A 21,049-nucleotide genomic window follows, 5' to 3' on the forward strand; every position below is an offset into this window, starting at 1 on the left:
TAGCACATCTGAAGAGCACCAGACTAGGGAAGTCTGGAGTTCTTTTAAAAAGTTATAAAATTAATGTTTTCAGATCAGCAAAAATAAAACTGTCAACATGGCCACTTGTATATGATCTGGCAAAAGAGGAAATATATTACAGAAAAAACAGTTTGCATATCGTAACACACACACACACACACAGATGCAAACGTAGAAATCATTTATATATTTAAGGGCACAATCTTATGAATGCGCCCTTGTTGCTAAGAGGTCTCTGCACCTGGAGGCTTATGAGATCCTTGTGGCAAGCCAGGATGAAGCCAGTAGGACAAGGGGAGCAACAAAGATCACCTTTGCTTCCCTGTTCTTGATCACCTATAGTTTTACATGGGTTTTTTAGCCCATTTGGCAATGGTGCTTTAGAGAGGGAAAGAAAGCTCAGAATAACTAATAACCAGGCCTTTTTGGTCTCCTTCCATTACCACCAACTGGAACACCCCTCTTGACATCAATCTTCTGACTTCAGAAACAGTGGTACAGCTTTCTGCATGCTGCAAGGGGACTGATATCCATCTCACCCTCCTTAGTTGGAGCCTGGTCTCCCACCTGGGAAGCTGTTTTCTGAGCTACCTGATGGACCCTAAGGACACTTGCGTTTGTACCATGGGATTATTTTCTCTAGACAATACATTTCACCATGGTGGTTGTATATGGACCTGCTCTGCCTGCCACATGTGTTGGCTGTGTAAATTCAAGGCTCCTGGGCAATCCCTCCCTCCTCCTCCTAATAATAATCTTTAGCCCGAACTCCTATTGGAAAGCCCTTCCTTGCTCAGCCTTCTGTCAAGAAGGACACATGGCCACACTACTGACCAAGGAAGTTCACTCCCAGTCCTGAAATTGAGGGATTGTGGGCAAAACTGTAGAGCTGAGAGAGGTTGGAGACCACATGCATTTAATAGTTCTAGAAAATTCTGTGGCTGGCTTTCCATTGCATCAAGGAAGAAAACCTTGATGAGACTGCATCAATGAACAAAACTACCCTGGCTGACTTCTCAAATATGTGAACAATGGCTTTCACCCCACCATCCCTTCTCCACACAGAGTTTGATCAAGAAATGGAGACTAGCACTGCTTAAAGTCAAAAGCTTTTATTTAGCATCCTACCATGAGGACTGATCTCTTGAAATTCAGCACAATACACCAAACACCCTTTTGCCCTCGCTCAGAAAATGATTCAAATCAGCATACAGAAATAGAAAATTGTCTGCTACGAAAGTTTTTCAGAGATGCTGGATCCAGTGATATCATTTCAATTGACACTCATTGCTATTATAAAATTGAAGTATTCAAAAAGGGTAAAAAAGGGAAACCTTCCATGAAGAAACTGAGAGCTACCTGATTACTAAGAAATAGAAAGCTTTGCCTCACACTCTGGTACAGTATTCTTTTAGGGGGGAAACATGGGAGCTAGAAGGCAAGGCATGAGAAAACAACAGGCCTGATGAGAGGACCACCATTTTCTCCCTCGGCCAACTTCACACAGTACTGCCAGCCCTTCAAGGTTTTTTTGTTTTACTTCCTTTGTTTGTACAAGACAGACTGGAAAAAGTGCTTCTCCCTACAGCTAGCCTTTAGCCCATTTAAAATGTCCAAGGACTGTGTTCAGGCGCAGAATCTAAGTATGCCAGCAGCAAAGCAAACCAAGTTCCTACACAAAGAGGTTGAAGTGCCATTCAGAAAGCTGAATCTTGTGTATTAACTTCCTCCCACTCAGTGCATCTTCTTACATGCAGACCGACTGTACAAGAATACAGGTAGAAAGATTTAAATGGGTATCTTTGCCTTTGTTGTGAAAACAAGAATTTTTAAGAAAGTTCCTTGACCTCTGAGGAATAAGTTTCACTTCTCACCATGAGATACAGATGAGGTTCCTAAGCAAGCAGCCCCTGCATGCTTACCCAATACTGATAAGATGAAAGATCATGGTATTTCATGTAAGTTTTGCTCTTTTTGTACATGAATGTATTTTACTTTATAATGTTTCTTCTCAGTGAGAGAACTCCATGATTTTTACAATAGTCTTTCAGTTTCATCTTCTTGGTACATTTTGTATTTAAAAAAACCTGATCTCCAGAAGGAAAAGGGGGGGGGGGGAATAGGACTGCATTCAAGTTTTGAATGGATCACTAAAGAGTCAATTTAACAATAAAATTATTTTTTACCAGAGGCAAAAGGAAAAAAGGAAATAAATATTATTATCTTTGACCAGGGAAATAACCAGCCTCAGAAGCCAAATAATGCAGATATCTATGCCAGTGAGGATCAAAAAATCGAAGTCAGGAATAGCAACACTGCAATCCTATAGACACTGAACTGGTGGCCACTGAACACACTGGGACATACTTCTGAGTAAACATGCATAAGATTGTGGTGTTACACCAGTATCTTTGACCCTGAAGCCATCACTGAAATATGTGGGAGTCTTGTAGAGAGAAGAGTCTGAAAAATTCAGCCTTAATCTAATTTATTATTGGGAGACAGAAAGGGACATTTTTGTCACCATTTTGCATTTAAATTACTAGGTACATTATATGGTGTAGAAAACCATAGGTCTCTACTTCAGGTTCAGCTTCTTTTAGTCATGTGTGCTTGTTGCAATTATTTATTCATACACGGCTTAATGTAATAAAATCCTTAAGCACTTTAGGCATGCACACAGAAAGCACATACTCTACATACTTCTTTCCCCATCTGTTCTTGCAACCCACTATCTGCAAATCAATGCACAGCAAAGCAGACAGAGTGTTTTCCACTTTATCTTTTCCCATCTGGAGAAAAATGGCTTGTTCCCTCTTGAAATAGTTATGGGTATCTGGCCACATGCAGCATGTTTCCATTTACAGTTAACATGCATGTAACATAAAGCAGGGGAGCCCATACATCCCACATAGCTATAGGCTCAAATGCCCATATTATTGTTAGGGGGTGAAATCAAAAGGTGTTGAAAAGGCAGTTACAGAACAAGAAAACTTTAAACCTTTGCTCAGAGGGTGTATATACAACAGTTGCATCGAAAACAATGTTGCTCCTTCCAATTGTAGGGCAAGGGAGGATGATTGAATCATACTGTAATAATCTGAGAGAATGTGCCAACACAGAGAAGAAACTGATATTTGGCAGTCTTAGTGGCTAATTGGCCACCATCCTGATGCTAAGTAAACAGTTTGGACATTGCAAATGATTACTGGATATTGACTGGTATGAAGCTTCAGACAATACAAAGTTTGGCAAATGTGGAATTACACATTCTTACATAAAATGTAAGAATGTGTAATTCAAGCCTTCCTGAGACGCTGCTGTGAAGGACGGGATACAAATGTTTTATTAAATTAAAAAATATTAAAATAGAAATAATACTATGTCCTAGATTTTATGTATAATACATTATTGAAGGGTCTAGATCATACTTTTATAGTCTTGACAGACACCAAAAGGTTGTTGACATGATTTTCTAGGGACAAAAGTGCAAATTAAAAAGACATTTCCCTTTTGGTTATATTGTACAGCAGTTTTCCCTTAAACTGGTGCTATCCAGATATGTAGGAGACAATTCCCACCAGCAGCAGCCAATGTGACAGCTTGGGATGATAGAACTGTGATCAGACATAACTGGAGGGCACCAGACTGAGGCACACCGGCATACATAGAGAGCAGAAAAGGAAAATTATCCAAATTTAGGCTCACAAACACTACAATCTCCTCTGCTGTTGTCACAATATAAGGCAAATGTTCTAGTAAAAAAATAAAGGCTTTAGTGTTCCACACTCCACAGTTCTGCAGAATTCAGGATACAACTGAAAATATTTTGGCACGGATTGAAGAGCTCTGTGTTCTACATAAAAGTCCTCTAGCTCTGAAGCAAATGCAGTATCTTCTTAGGACTGTCTACCTGTTGTCCACCTGCATCTGGGAGAAGTACATATACAGTGCAATTTATGCTTGCAGTCAGTCCTACTGAATTCAATGAGGCATGCTTCTACGAAAGAGGAAATAGGTTTACGGACCTCTAAAAGGTACAGAGCGTAATCCACCCGGATGCTCTCTTGCGCACGCCTCATCACAACAGATGAAGCTGGAAAAGAGGACAGTAATGCTGCTGCAGAGCTCCCATTCATTTTCATAGGCTTTGCACGAGAAAGTTTTCCAACCGAGAGCGTTTCTGGACAATCATTTCCAAGCTTCGAACTGTGCGTACAAAACTAGAGATTGGGAGAAAGAAGATGACGACTCCTCTATTGCTTGATAACACTTTGCGTGCTGTACACAATGCCTTCGGCTTGAATGCGTTTAAGAATTGGTCCGTATATATCCTTTGTCAAAGGGATGACCATGCCTTTGGTAGTAATTTCCCCTGAAATATATACAGATAAATATAATTCTCTTCAACGACCTTTTATACAGGTAGACTAAATAGCAATTAACATAATATTTACATAAAGTGCAGTATTATTACTGTGACTTTCTCCTCACTGTTAGATCAAAAAACTTTCCATATGTCTGGAAATCCCAGTGATATCTTCTTACATGCATTGAGGCACGCATTGGTAAAACGGAGGATAAAGTTGAGCAGTTGACTATTGGGAATATGACTGGGAACATCATAACTTACATTTACACGTGAGCCACAGCACCTTCCACCACCAGATTGCACCCGGATGCCCAGAGGATTTTTCAAAGACCCGGCTATGAGCCTGGAAAGCTTTTCTGAATGCACAGCAGGTAGGCCTGCACAGAGTGCCCTCCCAGCCCCTTGTGGCCAGCACAGAACGAAACACAACCAAATGCTCCTCCAGGGTTGCAGAGGTGCCCCAAGGGGTTCTGGGGCCTGGGAGACGGGAGGAGGGGACCAGCACCACCACAGTAGGAAGTGCCCTGGTGGTGCCTCAGCCGCCTTCCCTCCTGCTGTGAGGTGCTGAGCTCAGACAACCAGAATCAGCCACCTTATTGTTTTTCGGGGTGGGAGGAGCGTGATGGAGGCAACCCTTGCACCCCTGTGCACTTCCTTCTGTCCTGCATAGGATGTCCACAATCCTCCACATTCAGAGGGCTGTGGACACCTGGATTGGTCTGGGCCTTACGCCGCATTTACAGGAGTAACATTAATGGGCTGCTCTTTTGCAGCAGGTATTTCAATACCCGCTAGCTGAAACCGTATCTTAATATCCAAAGACTCTTTAAAGCAGTGGTGGGGAACATGTGGCCCTTCAGAAGTTTTGGACTGCAATTCCCATCACCTCTAACTAGCATGGCCAAGGTCAGGGATTGATGGGCATTGCAACCCAACAGCATTTGGCCACACATTTCCCATTCCTGCTTTAGTAAAAATGTCAGAAAAATAATACGTACCATCCAGAACCATCTTTGCTGCAATCGCAGTAGGATACCCAACAGTTTTAGCCATTGCGGAATATCCTTTATCATCACCATAGACCACAAGATTGACATACTTGTCTTCCAAATGGCCAGATGGATGCTTGATTCCTATTTCATTCCTCATAACGATCATGTCTCTCTCTCCAGTGCCTAATAAAAAGACAGATATCTGTATTTTTATAGCTTACAGCAAGACTATAAGAAGAGCTGTGGTGGATCAGACCAAAGGTGTACCTAGTCCAGCTTCAGCATCCTGCTCAGAGTGGCTGACCAGGTGCCTAAGGGGAGCCCACAGGTGGGCCATAAGCAGAAGAGCAGCAACTGGCATTCAGGGGCATACTGCCCAGTACTGGAAGGAATCGATTATAATAATTGTTTCATTTGTTCCTTGAAGGCTTTTTTATCCTGCTTCTTAATCAAAAACAACTCCAGGAGCTTCTTACATACAACAACAACAACGGATTTTTTTTACTGCATGTAAGCAACTTCTGGAGTTATTTTTGGCAGAGGAGCAGGATAAAGAAGCTTATAAAAAGACACTAGAAGATGGAAAGGACAGAAAACGAAAAAAGCACTCTGCTGAAGACTGCTGGAATGGCTGATGCTGACTATCCTCTGTGACTCTGGCTGGGCCTGCATCTCATGCTAAGCTGTGGCAGGTTATCCTCATGGTGACTGCAGTCACAAGACTGTTACAGCATGATGCCCAAGCCTGAAGTGCTTTTCCTACCATGGGTAGTTTGGGGCAAATAAATCACCCTGAGAAACTATGGCTTGTTGTAGAATTGCTTCAGGTGTTTGTTCTCAAGGTGGCTTAGTGGAGGAGGGGTTTTTTTTTGGGGGGGGCTGTTGTGAATGTCTAGAAAAGCAGCAGGCAAGGGCAGCCAAAACTCTTGCTGCTCCTTGCAATTTCATCAGTCCTGCCACTGTTAACTCCTCTGAGCTTCAGGATGGATTACTTCTTTGGTAAGAATCCTGAAGAAGGGAAGGAGACTCATAAAGTGCAGGTAACTCTCTTCTGTACTCCCCATTTCCAAAGGCTATAATTAAATTGTCTGCAAATATGTTGGCCCCATCCCAAAGAGCAAAAACTACAGAAAATGTCAGCTGGTAGCCCCAGTCAAAAGAACACTTGATCAACAGGAGAACATGTTAGGAGTCAAATAAGAACCTTTAAATGGCTGTGAGACTGAGGTACAAATAAATATTCTCAGGGTTGATACCCATATCCCAAAGAACATATTACTGAGATACCAACTGGTGCCTCAAATAGCACACAAACATGAGATGAGGCAGATCATCACCTTAGAGTCAATTCTAATCTCAACACAAAAATGTTAGAATCACACACACACACACACACACAAGGAAGGTCAGAGCAAAGAGGCAGGAAATCACAATGGGAGAGAGATAGGCATGCAAATACTTCAGCAGGAGATGAGTGTGGAGGTATAAGCTATAAATAGTGTTGTTGGGATGAGAAAACAAGCAACTTAGCTAAGAAAATGGAAGGCAAGTTGATATTTTTTAGTAACTACCACCTTTATCGGCTAAAGTGGTTCAGACCAGTCTTTGCCAAAATATGCTGACAATGGAACCAAATTAGCTTTGTCCTCATCTTCCACAACAAGCAGAGACCATAAGAAAAATAGACCCACCCGTTCTGAGAGTTCAGAGTATTTCACATACCGTAAGATAACTTGGCTTCCATGTGTTTGGCCAGTGCACCCACTATAGTATCTGCTATGGGAACAGGCTCCTCTCCAAGTAACCCCAACCTGAAAAACAGAGAAAATGGCAGCACTAAGCAGAACAATAAAACTACCTTTCCCCCCACAAAATTCAGAACATGTGATTTTAAAGGCTGAATAACAGGCTGCCACCAAATTGCAATTTGGGCTAGTCAATCTGCAAGCCAAAGCAAAAGTGGAGAGGAGAGGGCAAAGCACTACACTTAAGTGATCTTGGTTCTGTTGTGATCAGCTATTGTTATTGCTGTGCTGTGTCTTGCTGTTCACCTCCCTAATGTTTGCCACACACAACCAAACTTTACAAACCAATGTTGTTTTATTTTTCTGTCACTCACCCCCTACAGGAGCAAGTGAGAAATTAAGAAAAGAAGTATGTCCAACGAGTCTCAAAGGGCTGAATATTCACATCCTGTGTGGAAGAGGTCAACAAAGATACATGTCTTAAATATATGGATATTCCAAAATGGATTTCCAAAGGAATTGAGCCCTTATTCCATCATCTACACACAGCTTTAAAACAGGGATTTTGCTTAAAAGTGTGAGACTTATAACAAGGCTCAGTTCTGTTGGAAAGTCATGCTTTCCCACAGCCCCTTTGCCCATCAATGATGGCCAGGTCCACAGTGATAAGGGAAAATTCATTCTGCGCCCTCTTTTCCTTCTTAGTACAATCACACAATCTGTGACCTAACTATGCATTTAAATTGGATCCAGCAACTTAGTCCAAGCAAGACCTGCTCCAAATATGATATGGAGAAGACCAGAGTTATACCACTAGAACACAGTACAGCAGGGTAACCATACCAATAAAACAGCATACAGGAAAGATATGCAATTATTCTCACTGCTCCAGGTTGGAAACAAGAGAGGTAGGGTCCAGATCACCCTGAGTAGATTCTAGGCTAGAATAACAATTCTTCACAAGAGGAAAAATATAAAGCATCCCTCCAGTCATACTTACGCTGATTGGAAAGGCTCTGGATGGTATTTTTGAAGCAGGTGCTAGATCAAAGAACCCTAGTACCCATCTTACACCAAGCATTAACATTTTTCTGGAACTTCAGGCTGCAGGGAGAATCAAGGACTCCAAGCTGGTCCCAAATCCTCCATCCTCAATCATCCTTCCATAGAAAACAGGCTCTGAAAACAAATTCAGCTCCAGCAGCAATTTTCCCCCTGTAGAGTTGAAAAGCAGTGTCGCTGCTCCATTTTTATCCTTCTCTTTTCTCTTCCTCTCTTCTTGTTTTATTATTAAGTTATAGTGTGAGTTCCTCAAAGGAGCGCCCTGCCCCTTGGCCTTTCAGAAAAATGCCCTGCATACTAATAGCACTATTTAATTAATAAAGGAGGATTATCCTAATAAAATTGGAGTTTTCCTTTTCTTGATGGGAAAAGCACACTTCCTGAAGGATCTGGTGTGCAGTCGGAGAGTACTTTTGCAGTGCTGCTTGATCTCCAGGTGATAGACATGGCCAGGAGCACTCTGCACAGGTTCAGCTGATGCATCAACTATGGTCACACATGCTTTATTCATGCACAGGCTTGGCCAACGCAATGCGCCCTGTACAGGCTGACTCACTGGTGCAGGATGCTGTTGCAAGGATGAGCTTGGGGGCAGTTGTTCAGCAGTCCTGGTTACCTGAAGGAGCGCTTAAGTCCATATATGCCCGCCTGCCCCTTGAGATCGGCGGGAGAGGCCCTTCTCCGGGAACCCTCCGTGAAGGAAATTAGGAGGCTGAGTACCTGGACGAGGGCTTTCTCTGCGGTGGCGCCCAATCTATGCAATGCGCTCCCCAGAGAGGTCCGCCTGGCGCCGTTGTTATTTGTTTTTCGGTGCCTGGTGAAGACCTTTTTATTCAAATGTTATTTTAATTGTTAATATTATTTATTTATTTTATTCTTTGGCCAGGGCGGCTTAATTATACTGTTAAATTATATTGTTTTATATTATGTTATTTATTTATGATTGTGAGCCGCCCCGAGGCTTCGGCGAATGGGGCGGCATAGAAGTTCTCTAAATTAATTAATTAATTAATTAATTAATTAATTAATTAATTGTGGTATTTTAAAAGCTGCACTGTCTTCCAGCTCAGTTTCCCCCTTGAACCCATAAGCAGCCTGAATGACAGCTTGTTTCCCCATGATGCAAACCACCCTTGTTTATCTTTCACGGTGGTTTTTCTCTGAATCCTGCCATTATTTGTGATGAAGAGGAAGGGCGCTACCTTCTCAGGGGTAACACCTGCAAAAAAACATTCTGCCAGGAGATCTATTTAACATCCTCTTTTCCAAAGGATGGTTAAGGTGATTCTTCCCTGTTATTCTCTGTAATAATATATTTGTTTTGTGCACTCTCTGTAATTATTACATTAATTACATTAGTTACATTCTTTTAACATAACAGATACAAAAACACTGGGACATGAACAAACATCTGTCATTGATTGCTGATATTACTGTTGTTTATCAAGGTGCATGCTCTGTAATGTTATAACGTTGTTAGTTGGATTTAAAAGCTTTCAGCCAAAAGTAAATATATGAATAAACATTAATTTAACATCAACATGTGGCTATTGACCTGTACGCTGAACATTTGGGTTTTGTGCCAAATATTACATGCTGATCCATGTTTTGAAGAAACATGGATTGAAGAACACCTGTTTAGTAAATTTAAGCAGTCCAGATCTGCATAATAAAACTGGATGCCAGAGAGGAGCTTAAAAAGGGGCTTATCTGGATGAGAAAGGGAGATCCACCCTGAATCTCTTACCATTCCACTGCCTCCAGCTGCCTTTTATCCTTGCCTAACTTATTGTAGACAGCATCTTGGAGATCGTCAGGTTTGGCAGATGGCTGAAGTCCAACTAACTTGCACATAAGCTCTTTCTAGGAAGAAAAAGTTTACAAAACATCACATTACCATCTGAGAGAAACATTTGGAAAAAATACAAGAGAAAAAAACTGTACAGAAAAACAGTAACTAGAATTGGAGCTGTTGGCAAACTGTAATGGATTTCTTCAGGACTGCTCCGGCAGGAAACAGCTACCAGAGCACATTTTATGAAGGAGTGGGCTGGGGTTGAGATAAGAGAATGGGGCACTCCAGGTTTATATCTAGCATCAGTTTTGCTCAGGTCTGTACAGTGTTAATTATGGTTTAGTTCGCAACTTACCTGCCCTGATGTCCCCTAAAAACAAATGCAACATCAGAGGCATTTCTTAATTTAGGTCAATTGGGTGGCTTCAGTTCCTTCTTTTGCCTTTCCTAGTGTTCCATTTATCCTTTGTTCCTCAGTCAGATTGTATTTCATAACCAAGTAGAGCTTTACCTCTCCTTGACTTTTCAAGAGAGGGAAGGCTATTTGTGCAAAAGCAGAAGAAAAACACACATTTACGGTGGCAGTCTCAAAGGAGGAACCACCCACAAGGAGGTCAAGGAGACAAAACAAGCACCTGTTTGTTTTGTTCAGTAAGGCTCAGTAAGAAAGACCTCATCCACAAAGTCTAGAGAAGGCCTTTTCAGAAGGCCATGCTCAGCCTGTGGAACTCTCTGCCTGCCTTTGTTGACCTTCTACCCTCAGACAAATATGATTCTTATTCAGGCAGGCCTTTGGCACATCCTTTTTTGGTGGAAAGGCGGGATATTCATCAAATAGCAAGAGTCTCTTCAGCATGGATTGCTCACTGCCATTTCCACATTGGGTTCCCCAGCAGGTACAGGTGTCGGTGGCCAAATAGCAAGGATTTAGCTGCAGCACTGAGACCCTTCTCTAGGACTGGGGCACCAGTACTTACCCACTTTATTGAAGGTGCTGTTGCACTAAGCATAGGGCATGGTTCGGGATTGATGAGGCCCAATTTTACAAAGCCTCTTATGGCTCTGGAATAACCCTGGAAGAACAGAAGTAAGGTGTTAGAAAGCATCACAGAAGTCAAAAATGAATCCTTAGTGCTGTTCCTCATGCGTGCACACACATACCTCCCCCGGTCAAGCAAGAAAGCAACTCTTAAGTAATGAGGGAACTCTAGCAGCAAAACTTCTCCCCTGTCCGGGCCCTCAAGCTTTCCTTCCTATATTGCTGGTTTCCCACAGCAGGCATAACATTGCTTAACAAGTCTGAAGCTGGTCTTTTGCATTCCTGCATAAAAATGCAACAGTGTTGCAGAATGTCATTGTTGTGCTTTTGGTGCTAAATTAAAAATTTCAGTTTGGCCCAGACAATCTGGGGTTATCTTTTTAGAATTGTAACATGTACATTTTAAAAAATGATAATTCACTTTTAAAAACTTGATTGACTGCTGTATTTTTATTTGCCACTTGGAGAATTCTTGCTTCTGCTTCTTTTGCTGCTGCTGCTGCTGCTGCTGCTGCTGCTCCTCCTCCTCCTCCTCCTCCTCCTCTCTCTCTCTCTCTCTCTCTCTCTCTCTCTCTCTCTCTCTCTCTATTTGTAAATGTATGGATTTTAATGCTGGATTTGTACTTTCATCATTTATTGGAATCCCTTGTGGATAGATAGTGGTTTATACACTTTAAACATGTATCTGCTTTAACATTTGGGCTGTCATACTCGTTTGATCCAACTAGCCCAGTACTGCTTACACTTACAAGTAGCAGCTCTTCCAGGTCTTGGTCAGAATTTCCTCCCAGCTCTGCTAGCAGAGCCCCTTTCTACTTGGACTATGGGACAGCATACAAATTCAATGAATAAATAGAGGCTGAAGCCTGCTCAAAGCTCTTGGGCATGCCAAACCTGGGCTTTATCGATGAACTACAATCTGTCACAAGACAGGTGTGGGGAAAAAGTTAAAAAATGGCATGAAGCCCAAAGAAAAGCCGCTGTTCCCACATACTTATTGGAAAGCAGAAGCATGATGTTAAGCTTTGCGTATCATAGAGCAGCCATTACAGAAAACCTGCCCCAAAGAAGAAAGGGAGCATGGGTGGCGTTTTCCTTCATGTACGAGAACATCACTTCACCTGCACATCTGACCAGTCATGCCCTCTGTAAGCCCAAGTGCGCCTTACCTTGTATCGTAAGGTTCCTCTTAGGAGAGTGTGAGCTGATTGGATGCCATATGGCTCAGCATATTTTGTACTGTCCCTGTTTGGAAAACCTTCCAAATTTAATCCTGGGAAAAAATCCATGACAGTAACAGAATCAAGTAAAGCTCCTCCGGCTGGAATATTAATAATCTAAGGATTGTGAAAAACAATAATCATGTAAGTGCACCACATCTTGGAACACAGCTCTCCCAACATAGTAAGTTTCTCTCTAGAAAATTCTGTCTCCCACAATACACAAGGCAGCCTCACTTCCTTCCATATTTATTTATTTTATTTACATCCCACCATTTCTCCTTTCAAGAAAGGTGGTTTACATAATCCTCCTCCTCTTCTCAATTTTCCCCACACAACAACCACCCTGTGAGATAGGTTGGGCTGAGAGTCTGTGACTGGCCCAGTCACCCAAAATTGCTGCATGGATGAGCAGAGACCAGAACCTGGAGCTCCCAGATCCCCAGTCCAGCTCTCTAACCACTAAACCACACTGGCTTTCTCTGTGCAGCATAGATACAGCATCTATGATTATGCTGCTACAGGCAGACAAAGCTGAGTGCCAACCACCAAACTTGTCCCCGACTGCTCTGGCCTCCCGTCAGACTTCTCAGTATACTACCTGCAAATTCATACCCTACCTCCCCTTAAAAGGAAGCCATTTATTTAGTTTAAGGCTCAAGAAATCTCACTTCTGTGGCATAACATTTAGCACAGCTAACTAGTGCTGTACTTGAATTCTAAACTTTTAATGAAGCAAAAGTCAGATGGAAATATGACAGTAAAAGCTCTTGTTTCAGTCACATTTTAGATTTCTCCAGTTAAGATTACAAGTACAAAAACATGTAGCAAATGTGCCATTTAGGAAAGCAGAGAAGAAAAAATGGCGTGCGCACACACAGAGAGAGAGAGAGAGAGAGAGAGAGAACGAGAGAGCGAACGAGAGAGCGAACGAGGGAGCGAGAGTGAGCAAGTATCCAAGAATATGATTTAGAGTCATTACTGGTGCTTCCTCACATGCTGAACTCCAACAGAACTGGGTAAAACCAGAATATTTATATACTACAGTGAAATGCTTATAAGCCACCGCAACTGATCTTGACTGATTAAACTGCAGAAGGTTTTGTACTCGGAACTGCAGTGAAGAAGAGCAATTGGAAATACCTGAACTCTTCCCTGTAAGCCTTTACCTCTGGTTCCTGCAAATCTTTGTCATTTTAGATAATGCATGGCCAATGATAACATATGTCTTCACTCTGTGCTACAGTGTGAACATTTGCTCTGGAAGTGGCTACGATAGGGAGCGCTCAATTTTGGACTGGTTTAATTTTGTCACCACAAGCTGTAATTAATGGAATAATTGTTCAACCAACAATTGTCCCCGGTTTACTTCAAGAAAGGGAAGAAACAATGACCTAAATTTCTATGAACTCCTAAATATATAACTGATACCCCATATTAGCTTTCTTGCAGAAAGAAACATATCACTTCACCTCTCCATTTTTTAAATACATGGCAGGCTGAACCGTATTCAGCAGGACCCCCTGTGGACTCCAGCTGAATTTATATCTCAGGGGATTGTCAGAATATTCTGGAGCAGGCAGTCCACCACAGAAGGAAGTATAGGATACCACCTGCACTTGAAGAAAATAAAAATCGTATTAGTTCAGAAGCACTCATTCAAATGTGCAAAAAAGACAAAAAGGGGTTTTTGTTTTTGTGGGGGAGCGAATTTTCTAACCACAGCAGGCCACAGCTGACATTCCACAATAAAATAGTTACTAAAATAAAACTATACTGAGTGGAGCAAAGGGAGAACCACCTCTCCAATTTATTTTCTATTGAGCTTACCGAGGCACCCACTTCTTTTGCTTTATCAATGCATTCCATTGCCAGCATGTGATCAAGGCCAGGATCCAAACCTATTTCACTGATAACTGTAATGCCAGCTGCCTCTATGCTGCAATAAAAAGGAGTGCATCAGTTCACCATGAAAGGCCATAACAAGGCATCTCTACAGCCCGGCACATCACTGATTAAGCTCCCCAGTTCCACATGAGCCTGAGCGGAGGGCCAGAGCAGCTGCTGCACTTCTGGGTCCCTTTACACAGTGCTGTAGAGGTCTAGGATTAAGTGGGTCTGCTCTGCACACCTGAACAAATTTTAAAGAGCACACACTTCTCATTCACGTTTCTCCTCTGCAGCAAGATAGCTTCGATCAGCAGTTCTCTCAACTGGCTCCTCCAACTGTTGGACAACAATTCCCCTCATCCACTGACAGCAAGGCTATGCTTCGTGGGGGTGACTGGGAGTTGTTGTCCAACACATCTGGAAGAAACCAGGCAGGGAAGGCTGCCCCAGATGTTCTGACCCTCTGGTCTGGGATAGCCACGAAGCTCAGCTTAGTGGTCGCTGGAAGTGGAAGAGTTGCATGAGCCACGGGTAAGGGATAGCGCAACTTAGCATGGTGATCCTATACCCCAACTCCAAATCAAGAGACACGCACAGGAGAATATGGGAGGTCTGCTGAAGCAGGACCATGGGAGCATGTTCAGACGGACCTACCTCTCTTGCAGCTCTTTCATAGCAGGTGTCAGGTAACTGGCAGTCACCAAATTCACTTTCCTCTCAATGCATTTCTTAGCAACCAAAGGATGGAATGAATAAGGCAGCAAGCTGAAGAGAAAAATCAGAAGGCACACTAGGGGGGAAACGGCCTTGTTTAACCAGCCCTTCCCAGAGTTGAGGTGGCCAATTAGGAAAAGTTAGAGGCAAGGGGGACAAGCCTGCGCAGCCATATTTCTCAAAACAACATCGGCAGTACACGTACAAAGAAAATAAATGCGGAAGATTCAGCCCTGGTTTTTAAGAGCATGTTAATGGGAACCCCATGTCTTCTTGTTGTCTTAGGGACGTTCACTTCTGTATGTAGTGCTCAGAAACAAGGTTTAATGATGACATTTTTGAGAGCCAGCTCCCCTCCCAACCTTTGGTCAAAAAAAATCTATGCTTTCGGAAGGCTTGGCTTAACGTGCCCTTGGATCTGCTTCTTTCTATACATACACAGTCCCTGCTGCTCTGCTCAGGCTGTCCCCTTCCAAGTACCTCCTCAAAAGTTTTGGTAAAGAGGGAAATCTTTTTAAAGGCAGAGGAGGGGGCATAGCATAGTACACACTCTTTGCATGGAACCCAGGTTCAATACATGGCATCCAGAAGGAACTATGGAGAATCACCAAGGGCCAGAGTGGACTGTCACTCAGGGGTGTTGAACTTCTTTCAGCCCAACGGCTGAGTTCCACTTCTGAGATTTTTTTTTTTTTTTGTGGGGGGGAGGGTTCAGTAGATGGGTGGGGCTGAAGGCAGTAGAAATGCTGCCCCCAAGTACTATCATTTAGTAAGCTTACAGTGGCTACAGTTAACTAAACTTTAGGAGAAGCATTTTAGCCTTTTAGAGTGAGGTGAAGGAAGGGGGAACTAGCAAAGCTTTAAAAATTAGTGGTCAAGGAAGAGTAGCTATCTGTCTCACGAAGGCTGGAGGGCCACATCTCCGCTGTAGATGAACCAATGATTTAACTCAATGTTAGGTAGCTCCATATATTCATTGCCCTATGATCCTCCTTTATTATATTGGATCCTGACCTCTCTTCCAATTCCACTTTAACCATCTCCTACAGAATGAAAGCAACTGTGATGCAATGGAAAGCATGTGGCGTTTAGAGCCGGAAAAGCTGAGCTCAACTTCACCAAAATGACCAGATGAGCTTGAGTGATTTTAATCACTTGCATATAGTTGCTTTAAGGAGAAAATTTGGGACAGGTGAGGGAGAAAGAGACACCATTATACACCATACTGAGCTCCTTGAAGGAAAGACAAGATAACAAATGCAATAAGAAAAATCAGCAAGTCAACAACAGCCACACCAGCACTTTTTGGGCAGATGGTATCACACTTGTGTTTTGTATAGCATGGAAGACACTGTTAGCAGGAAATAATTCCTGACCTTTGTATCAAAGGCAACATCTACCACAGAAAATATGTGCACATTCCCATAGCAAGATCGTATCAACAGAAAATAGCTATCACTGTAGGAACATTTAGTGACAAGCTCCTTCTGATACATGTACATAAGCACAAACCACTCAGAGTTTGGCATGCCCCTGTCATACATGGAACGGAGAACATGCATGTTGCATGCACTTTTGAGGTATAAGCCTTAAATGTAATCTAAGAAGGAAAAGATTTTCCATAAAGAAATCATATAAACTAGGGTTAGGCACCTGGTACCTGCTTCCAGATGTTGTGGACTACAATTCCCAAAATCCCAGGCCATTGGCCCTTTTGGCTGATGGGAGATATTTTCCAAAGCAGCACCAGGCTGCCTAACTATGCATTGGAAAACCCTCCTCCATACTGTATTGTTTTTGGCACCACTGCAAAAAAATAATTTCTTTTGCCAGACATTTTCAGTTGACAGTACAGTATTTGGCTGGGTGATTAATTTCATTTACCATCTCTCAATTTTAGTGTTTTGATGTTTAAAAAATTGTTGAACTCATTAATGCATTTGTATGTATACTGAACTGGGATCAAGGGATGCCCACTGCCACCCACTGGAGTTGCTAAAGTGTGTATGATCATCAGAACACTGACCTAATAACAAGATTGTGCTTCTTCACCATGGACGATAGTCTCTCCTCATCTTCAGTGACATCCAAAACGACAGGAACAACATTGCTGCATTTCTTTGTCAGCTGCTCAAGTTGTTTCTTCATAACAGATGCTGCCACACAGCAAGAATACTGAGTGAAATGGCAGGCAGAAACTTTCTGCTTGAGTTCTTGCCATGTAAACTAAATCGTCTTCAAGCTAGTTTTCTCTGGAGGGAGGGGGTGGAGTGAGCAAAGCTGGGGCTGAGAGGGCTGCATCTGCTCACTTCTTCACTGGAGATGTGAAAGGGCCACAGCCATCCTGGCTCGAGACTTCCCTAATAGGAAAGCCTGCATGCAGGGAAGTCTGGTCCATGGATCAAGCACCAGGTGGAATATCTACTGGAGGCAATTTATGACAGGCTGGCATGGTAATGATCCCTGCTTGCAAAAGGAGTGGCCATGCCCACTGATGCCAGGGATGCAGCCACACCCACATGACATAATAGGGCCACAAAGGACTGAGGTGGTCATCTATTCCCATCATCATTTTTGGTTCTCCACCTTTGGATTAGCATCACATCCAGCCCCTAAACTTTAGTTAATCAAAAGCAGAAGGGACAGCCTTTGAGCTTCTCCTCATGAACATAGCAGAGCTTGCAAACCCAAGGAGGTGGTGGGATCATGTCTATCATTAAAAACCATGGTTTAGCATGACATCCAAATGTGGCCATTCTATTAGAGGAGGAAAAGTCAAGACTGATAGAGAAGTTCCTAACGGAAACAGCAACAGGTAATACCACAGAAAATTTGTAATCTCCTCCTCATGTATAATCTTGGAAATGGTTTTTTTGGATGAATGTAACAACCCAAAAGTGAACTCTGTGAAATCATGTTCTGGATGCATAATGCAAGTGACAAGAATGCAAGGAAGAGCAGAGTGTTGAGTGTATTCCAAAGCTATACAAGCCCCAACTAAAACTAAGCTAATCCATGCAGGCAAAGCAGTACCTGTTCTAGGATTAAGGCCCAACGAAGAAACTGTTAGGGGGGGGGAAAGAAATCAAGAAGATCAACAAATGAAAGATTGAAAGGATGGCTAGGTCTTAGAAATGCTAAGCCATTCAGCCCAATTATTCCTAGTCTGTCCATCAAAAGGAGAAGTGGGTGATGGAATAGCCAGTAGGCCTTGTACACTCGCAAGAGACACTTTGGGGCAGATTGTTAGCTTGTGTCATAAAGACCCGAGCCTTTCTTTAAACCAGACCAAAAGTCCACATTTTCTAGCACCCCTAATGGTCAAGACCACAGTAGAACAATGCCTGAAATGCTCAGAAATCAGAAAGGCAAAAAACAAAACTGCCCTGAGATCCCCTTCAAACCTAGTATTTTTCACTATTGATATTTCTCCAAAGATGCTAATCCAGGAACTGGGGAAACTAATAGAAAGGAACATAATGCCTTCAATGCATATGGATAAGCAGGCAATCATTTCATACTGCGCATTATTACCTGATTCCAAAAAGTTATTATACTGTGGAGTTACCTTTGAGGAAAGTTATCTCAAAAAACTATACACTGAGGTACAGAGAAAGTGAAGCAGATCATGTCCAGTTCTGTTGGGAGAAACATGCTTGCCATCTGCTTTTACCAGCTTTTGAAGACAAGACTAAGAAAAGTGATGGATGGGATACAGTGCAAGTGCCCCGTGAGTTTTTATTCTCAGGAGAGATGGCCTTGTGGGATTCCCCCCTGCATGAGGGGAAAGCTCCATCTATGATGAGAACTACTATACTGCAGCCTCCACTAGCCTAAGAAACACTGATGTGCTTGCTATACAGCAAATACTATACTTTGTATACAGTATACAAAGACTTTCTTTTGTAGCTTCAACCACTTTGCAATGTCAGCATTATAGTCTACTGACTAACCTGCTGTTATTTCAACATTGGGATCTCTCATGAGGTATTCTATCACAGGCCCAGAGACATATCCAGCACCAAGTATCAAGACCTTTTTCTTCTTATCCATGGTCAGTGACTGGGCGTATTCTCTAGAAGAGATAGAATTAAATAAACAGAAATTAAAATAGGCTTCTAACAGTCAGCATTAAAAGCAAAGAACTCTATTTAGATTAATACAATGGCAGGGTGCAGAAAACACAACCCATGGGGCTTTTGGGCCATTGCTGGTCTGTTGTGCTGTGTGAACCTGGTTTTATTATTTCACCATGGTAAGATTGGTCTTCACACACCAACAGTAAGAAACAACAGGCTATTCTACAGTGTCTTTGCAGCAACATGGTTTGTTGTCTTGCTGAACCCAGGATTGTGGTTTCCATGGTCCTGGTAGGCAACTACCACAGAGTCCCCTGGAAAAGGCAGCAACTGCAGAAGCCACTCCAGCGATCCAGTCTCTACGTGCAGATCAATAAGGAAGACGCAGACAACACAGGCAGGGGAGTGATGCACCCTGGGACTGAATTTCAGGCATGGTGGCTAATGGTATACATGTCAAGAGTGGAAAGACCGAGGGAGGATGGAAGCCAAAATAATTTAGAAACCATTTGATGATTTGTCAGGTAGATCATGATTAAAAAAATGACACAACAAAAACCATGAACCATGGTAACCACACAGGGTCACTTGTCACGTTGTACAAACCCAGTCAGCAGCCTCAATCCTATGTTGAATCTTTCTCTCCTATGGACTTGTCCTAACATTACCCAAATCTGTTCCAACATTACTTCGAAGGCAAAAAAGACCAACTCAATGGTGCAGTGCATTGTATTTGTAACTCACAACATCTCTGGAAACCAGTCTGTATTTGCATGTTACAATGAAACCAATAAAACTTACTCCTAGTGTTCTAGTCTGGTCTATAACTACAGTGATGTTGTGTGCTTTCCTGTGATTAATACTTCTATGACAGAATATGACAACTTGGTTTGTGAATGGGCTCCAGTAAATTTTTTTAAAGGGTATTAAGCAATCCACTGAAAATGTCCAACAGTTTCAAGAAGCCCACAAAGAAAATTAACTAGAAAACCACTTCAACTTGGATGAAGTCCAGGTGCTTGCTTCACCTGCTGATGGATGCTTTATTTGTATGGTAGTGGCAATTATAGTATTTACCTTTAATTACTACTTTTTAGCCATTTTGAGTACACTGTACTGATGGAAAGGAGAGGCCAGCATATTTTTTATAACTGGAAAAGGTATGTACTCTTCTAAAATGGTTAAACAGCAGGTGCTTACATGTCATGGCCACATTCAGCAAGCCACACAAAAGCAGCTCTCACTTCCTGTAAACAACTTCTGAACAGCACAATCTGAGGTTGTCTATGAGGTTGACATGTGAAGCTGGACCAATCAGTTGTTTAGGGGCTAAACTGCCCAGCAGTTAACACAGTGAAAAAACCATAAGGGCTCATAGACAAAATGAATCTACAAAAATGTCAGTTAAACAGCTGCTTATTGTACTTATTTTTATGAATTGTAAACTGCCCAGAGAGATTTAGATATCAGGTTAATCTAGAAATGAAATTAACAGTAATCACCATCACCTCACAATTTGCTGCTGTGACATGCAAACTGGGTCGTAGAAAGGTTCCATTCCACGACCTGCATGAATGACTAGTTAGGAAAATCTGTGCACATTTGCTTACTTTGCATAATTTATTCTGATTTTTCCAGACATGAAAAACAAAAAGCTATGCTGAGTCCTACACCTTGGAAATCCCACTCAGATTCCCTCTAAAATTCCATGATTTCAGAGCACAGTGACATCAGAAACTCTTCAGAATGTTGGTTTTTATTCTGATACATGAAAAAACCATGGAAACCATACACTAAAAAAAAAAAATGCTTGTTATTATTTCAGGATCTTAACACTGTCATACCATTTTAGCCACCCCCCTCCCGCCCAAAAAAGGAGATTAATAATACAATAATGCAATCTATAGACCCAATCTGTGCAAACACGGTGTGCTCCGGACAGGTCCTACAACAGTTCCCATTATTCTCAGAACTTTTATTCAGAAAACTTCCATAAGATGATCCCCTCTTCTCAAAAAAAACCTTGCAACTAGATATTTATTTCGAATGTTTTTGTATTGCCTTCATGGATATCAGGGCAGTACAACAGCATGAATAAAAGTTGGTTGTGCCAAAATATA

At 42.2% G+C, this 21,049-nt stretch overlaps 1 protein-coding gene across 3 annotated transcripts in view; it reads right to left on the reverse strand.

The window, feature by feature from the left end:
* Nucleotides 1–1,117: 1,117 nt before the first annotated feature.
* Nucleotides 1,118–21,049, reverse strand: part of AASS (aminoadipate-semialdehyde synthase) — a 39,917-nt gene continuing 19,985 nt past the window's right edge. For 2 of the 3 annotated variants that reach the window (XM_044422994.1, XM_044422992.1), the window contains exons 14-25: nucleotides 18,804–18,925; nucleotides 17,884–17,913; nucleotides 16,877–17,006; nucleotides 14,791–14,901; nucleotides 14,077–14,185; nucleotides 13,719–13,859; nucleotides 12,196–12,363; nucleotides 10,965–11,060; nucleotides 9,940–10,055; nucleotides 7,108–7,196; nucleotides 5,392–5,568; nucleotides 1,118–4,396 (exon numbers count right to left, since the gene is read on the reverse strand). In XM_044422994.1, the coding sequence (XP_044278929.1) occupies nucleotides 4,278–4,396; nucleotides 5,392–5,568; nucleotides 7,108–7,196; nucleotides 9,940–10,055; nucleotides 10,965–11,060; nucleotides 12,196–12,363; nucleotides 13,719–13,859; nucleotides 14,077–14,185; nucleotides 14,791–14,901; nucleotides 16,877–17,006; nucleotides 17,884–17,913; nucleotides 18,804–18,925 (1,408 nt within the window). In that variant the 3' untranslated portion in view covers nucleotides 1,118–4,277. The remainder of the gene's footprint in view (nucleotides 4,397–5,391; nucleotides 5,569–7,107; nucleotides 7,197–9,939; nucleotides 10,056–10,964; nucleotides 11,061–12,195; nucleotides 12,364–13,718; nucleotides 13,860–14,076; nucleotides 14,186–14,790; nucleotides 14,902–16,876; nucleotides 17,007–17,883; nucleotides 17,914–18,803; nucleotides 18,926–21,049) is intronic. The other variant, XM_044422993.1, reaches the window with a different exon arrangement.

The sequence above is a fragment of the Varanus komodoensis genome, unplaced genomic scaffold, assembly GCF_004798865.1.
Source record: "Varanus komodoensis strain SLA01 unplaced genomic scaffold, ASM479886v1 scaffold13_1, whole genome shotgun sequence".
NCBI classification, from domain to species: Eukaryota; Metazoa; Chordata; class Lepidosauria; order Squamata; family Varanidae; genus Varanus; species Varanus komodoensis.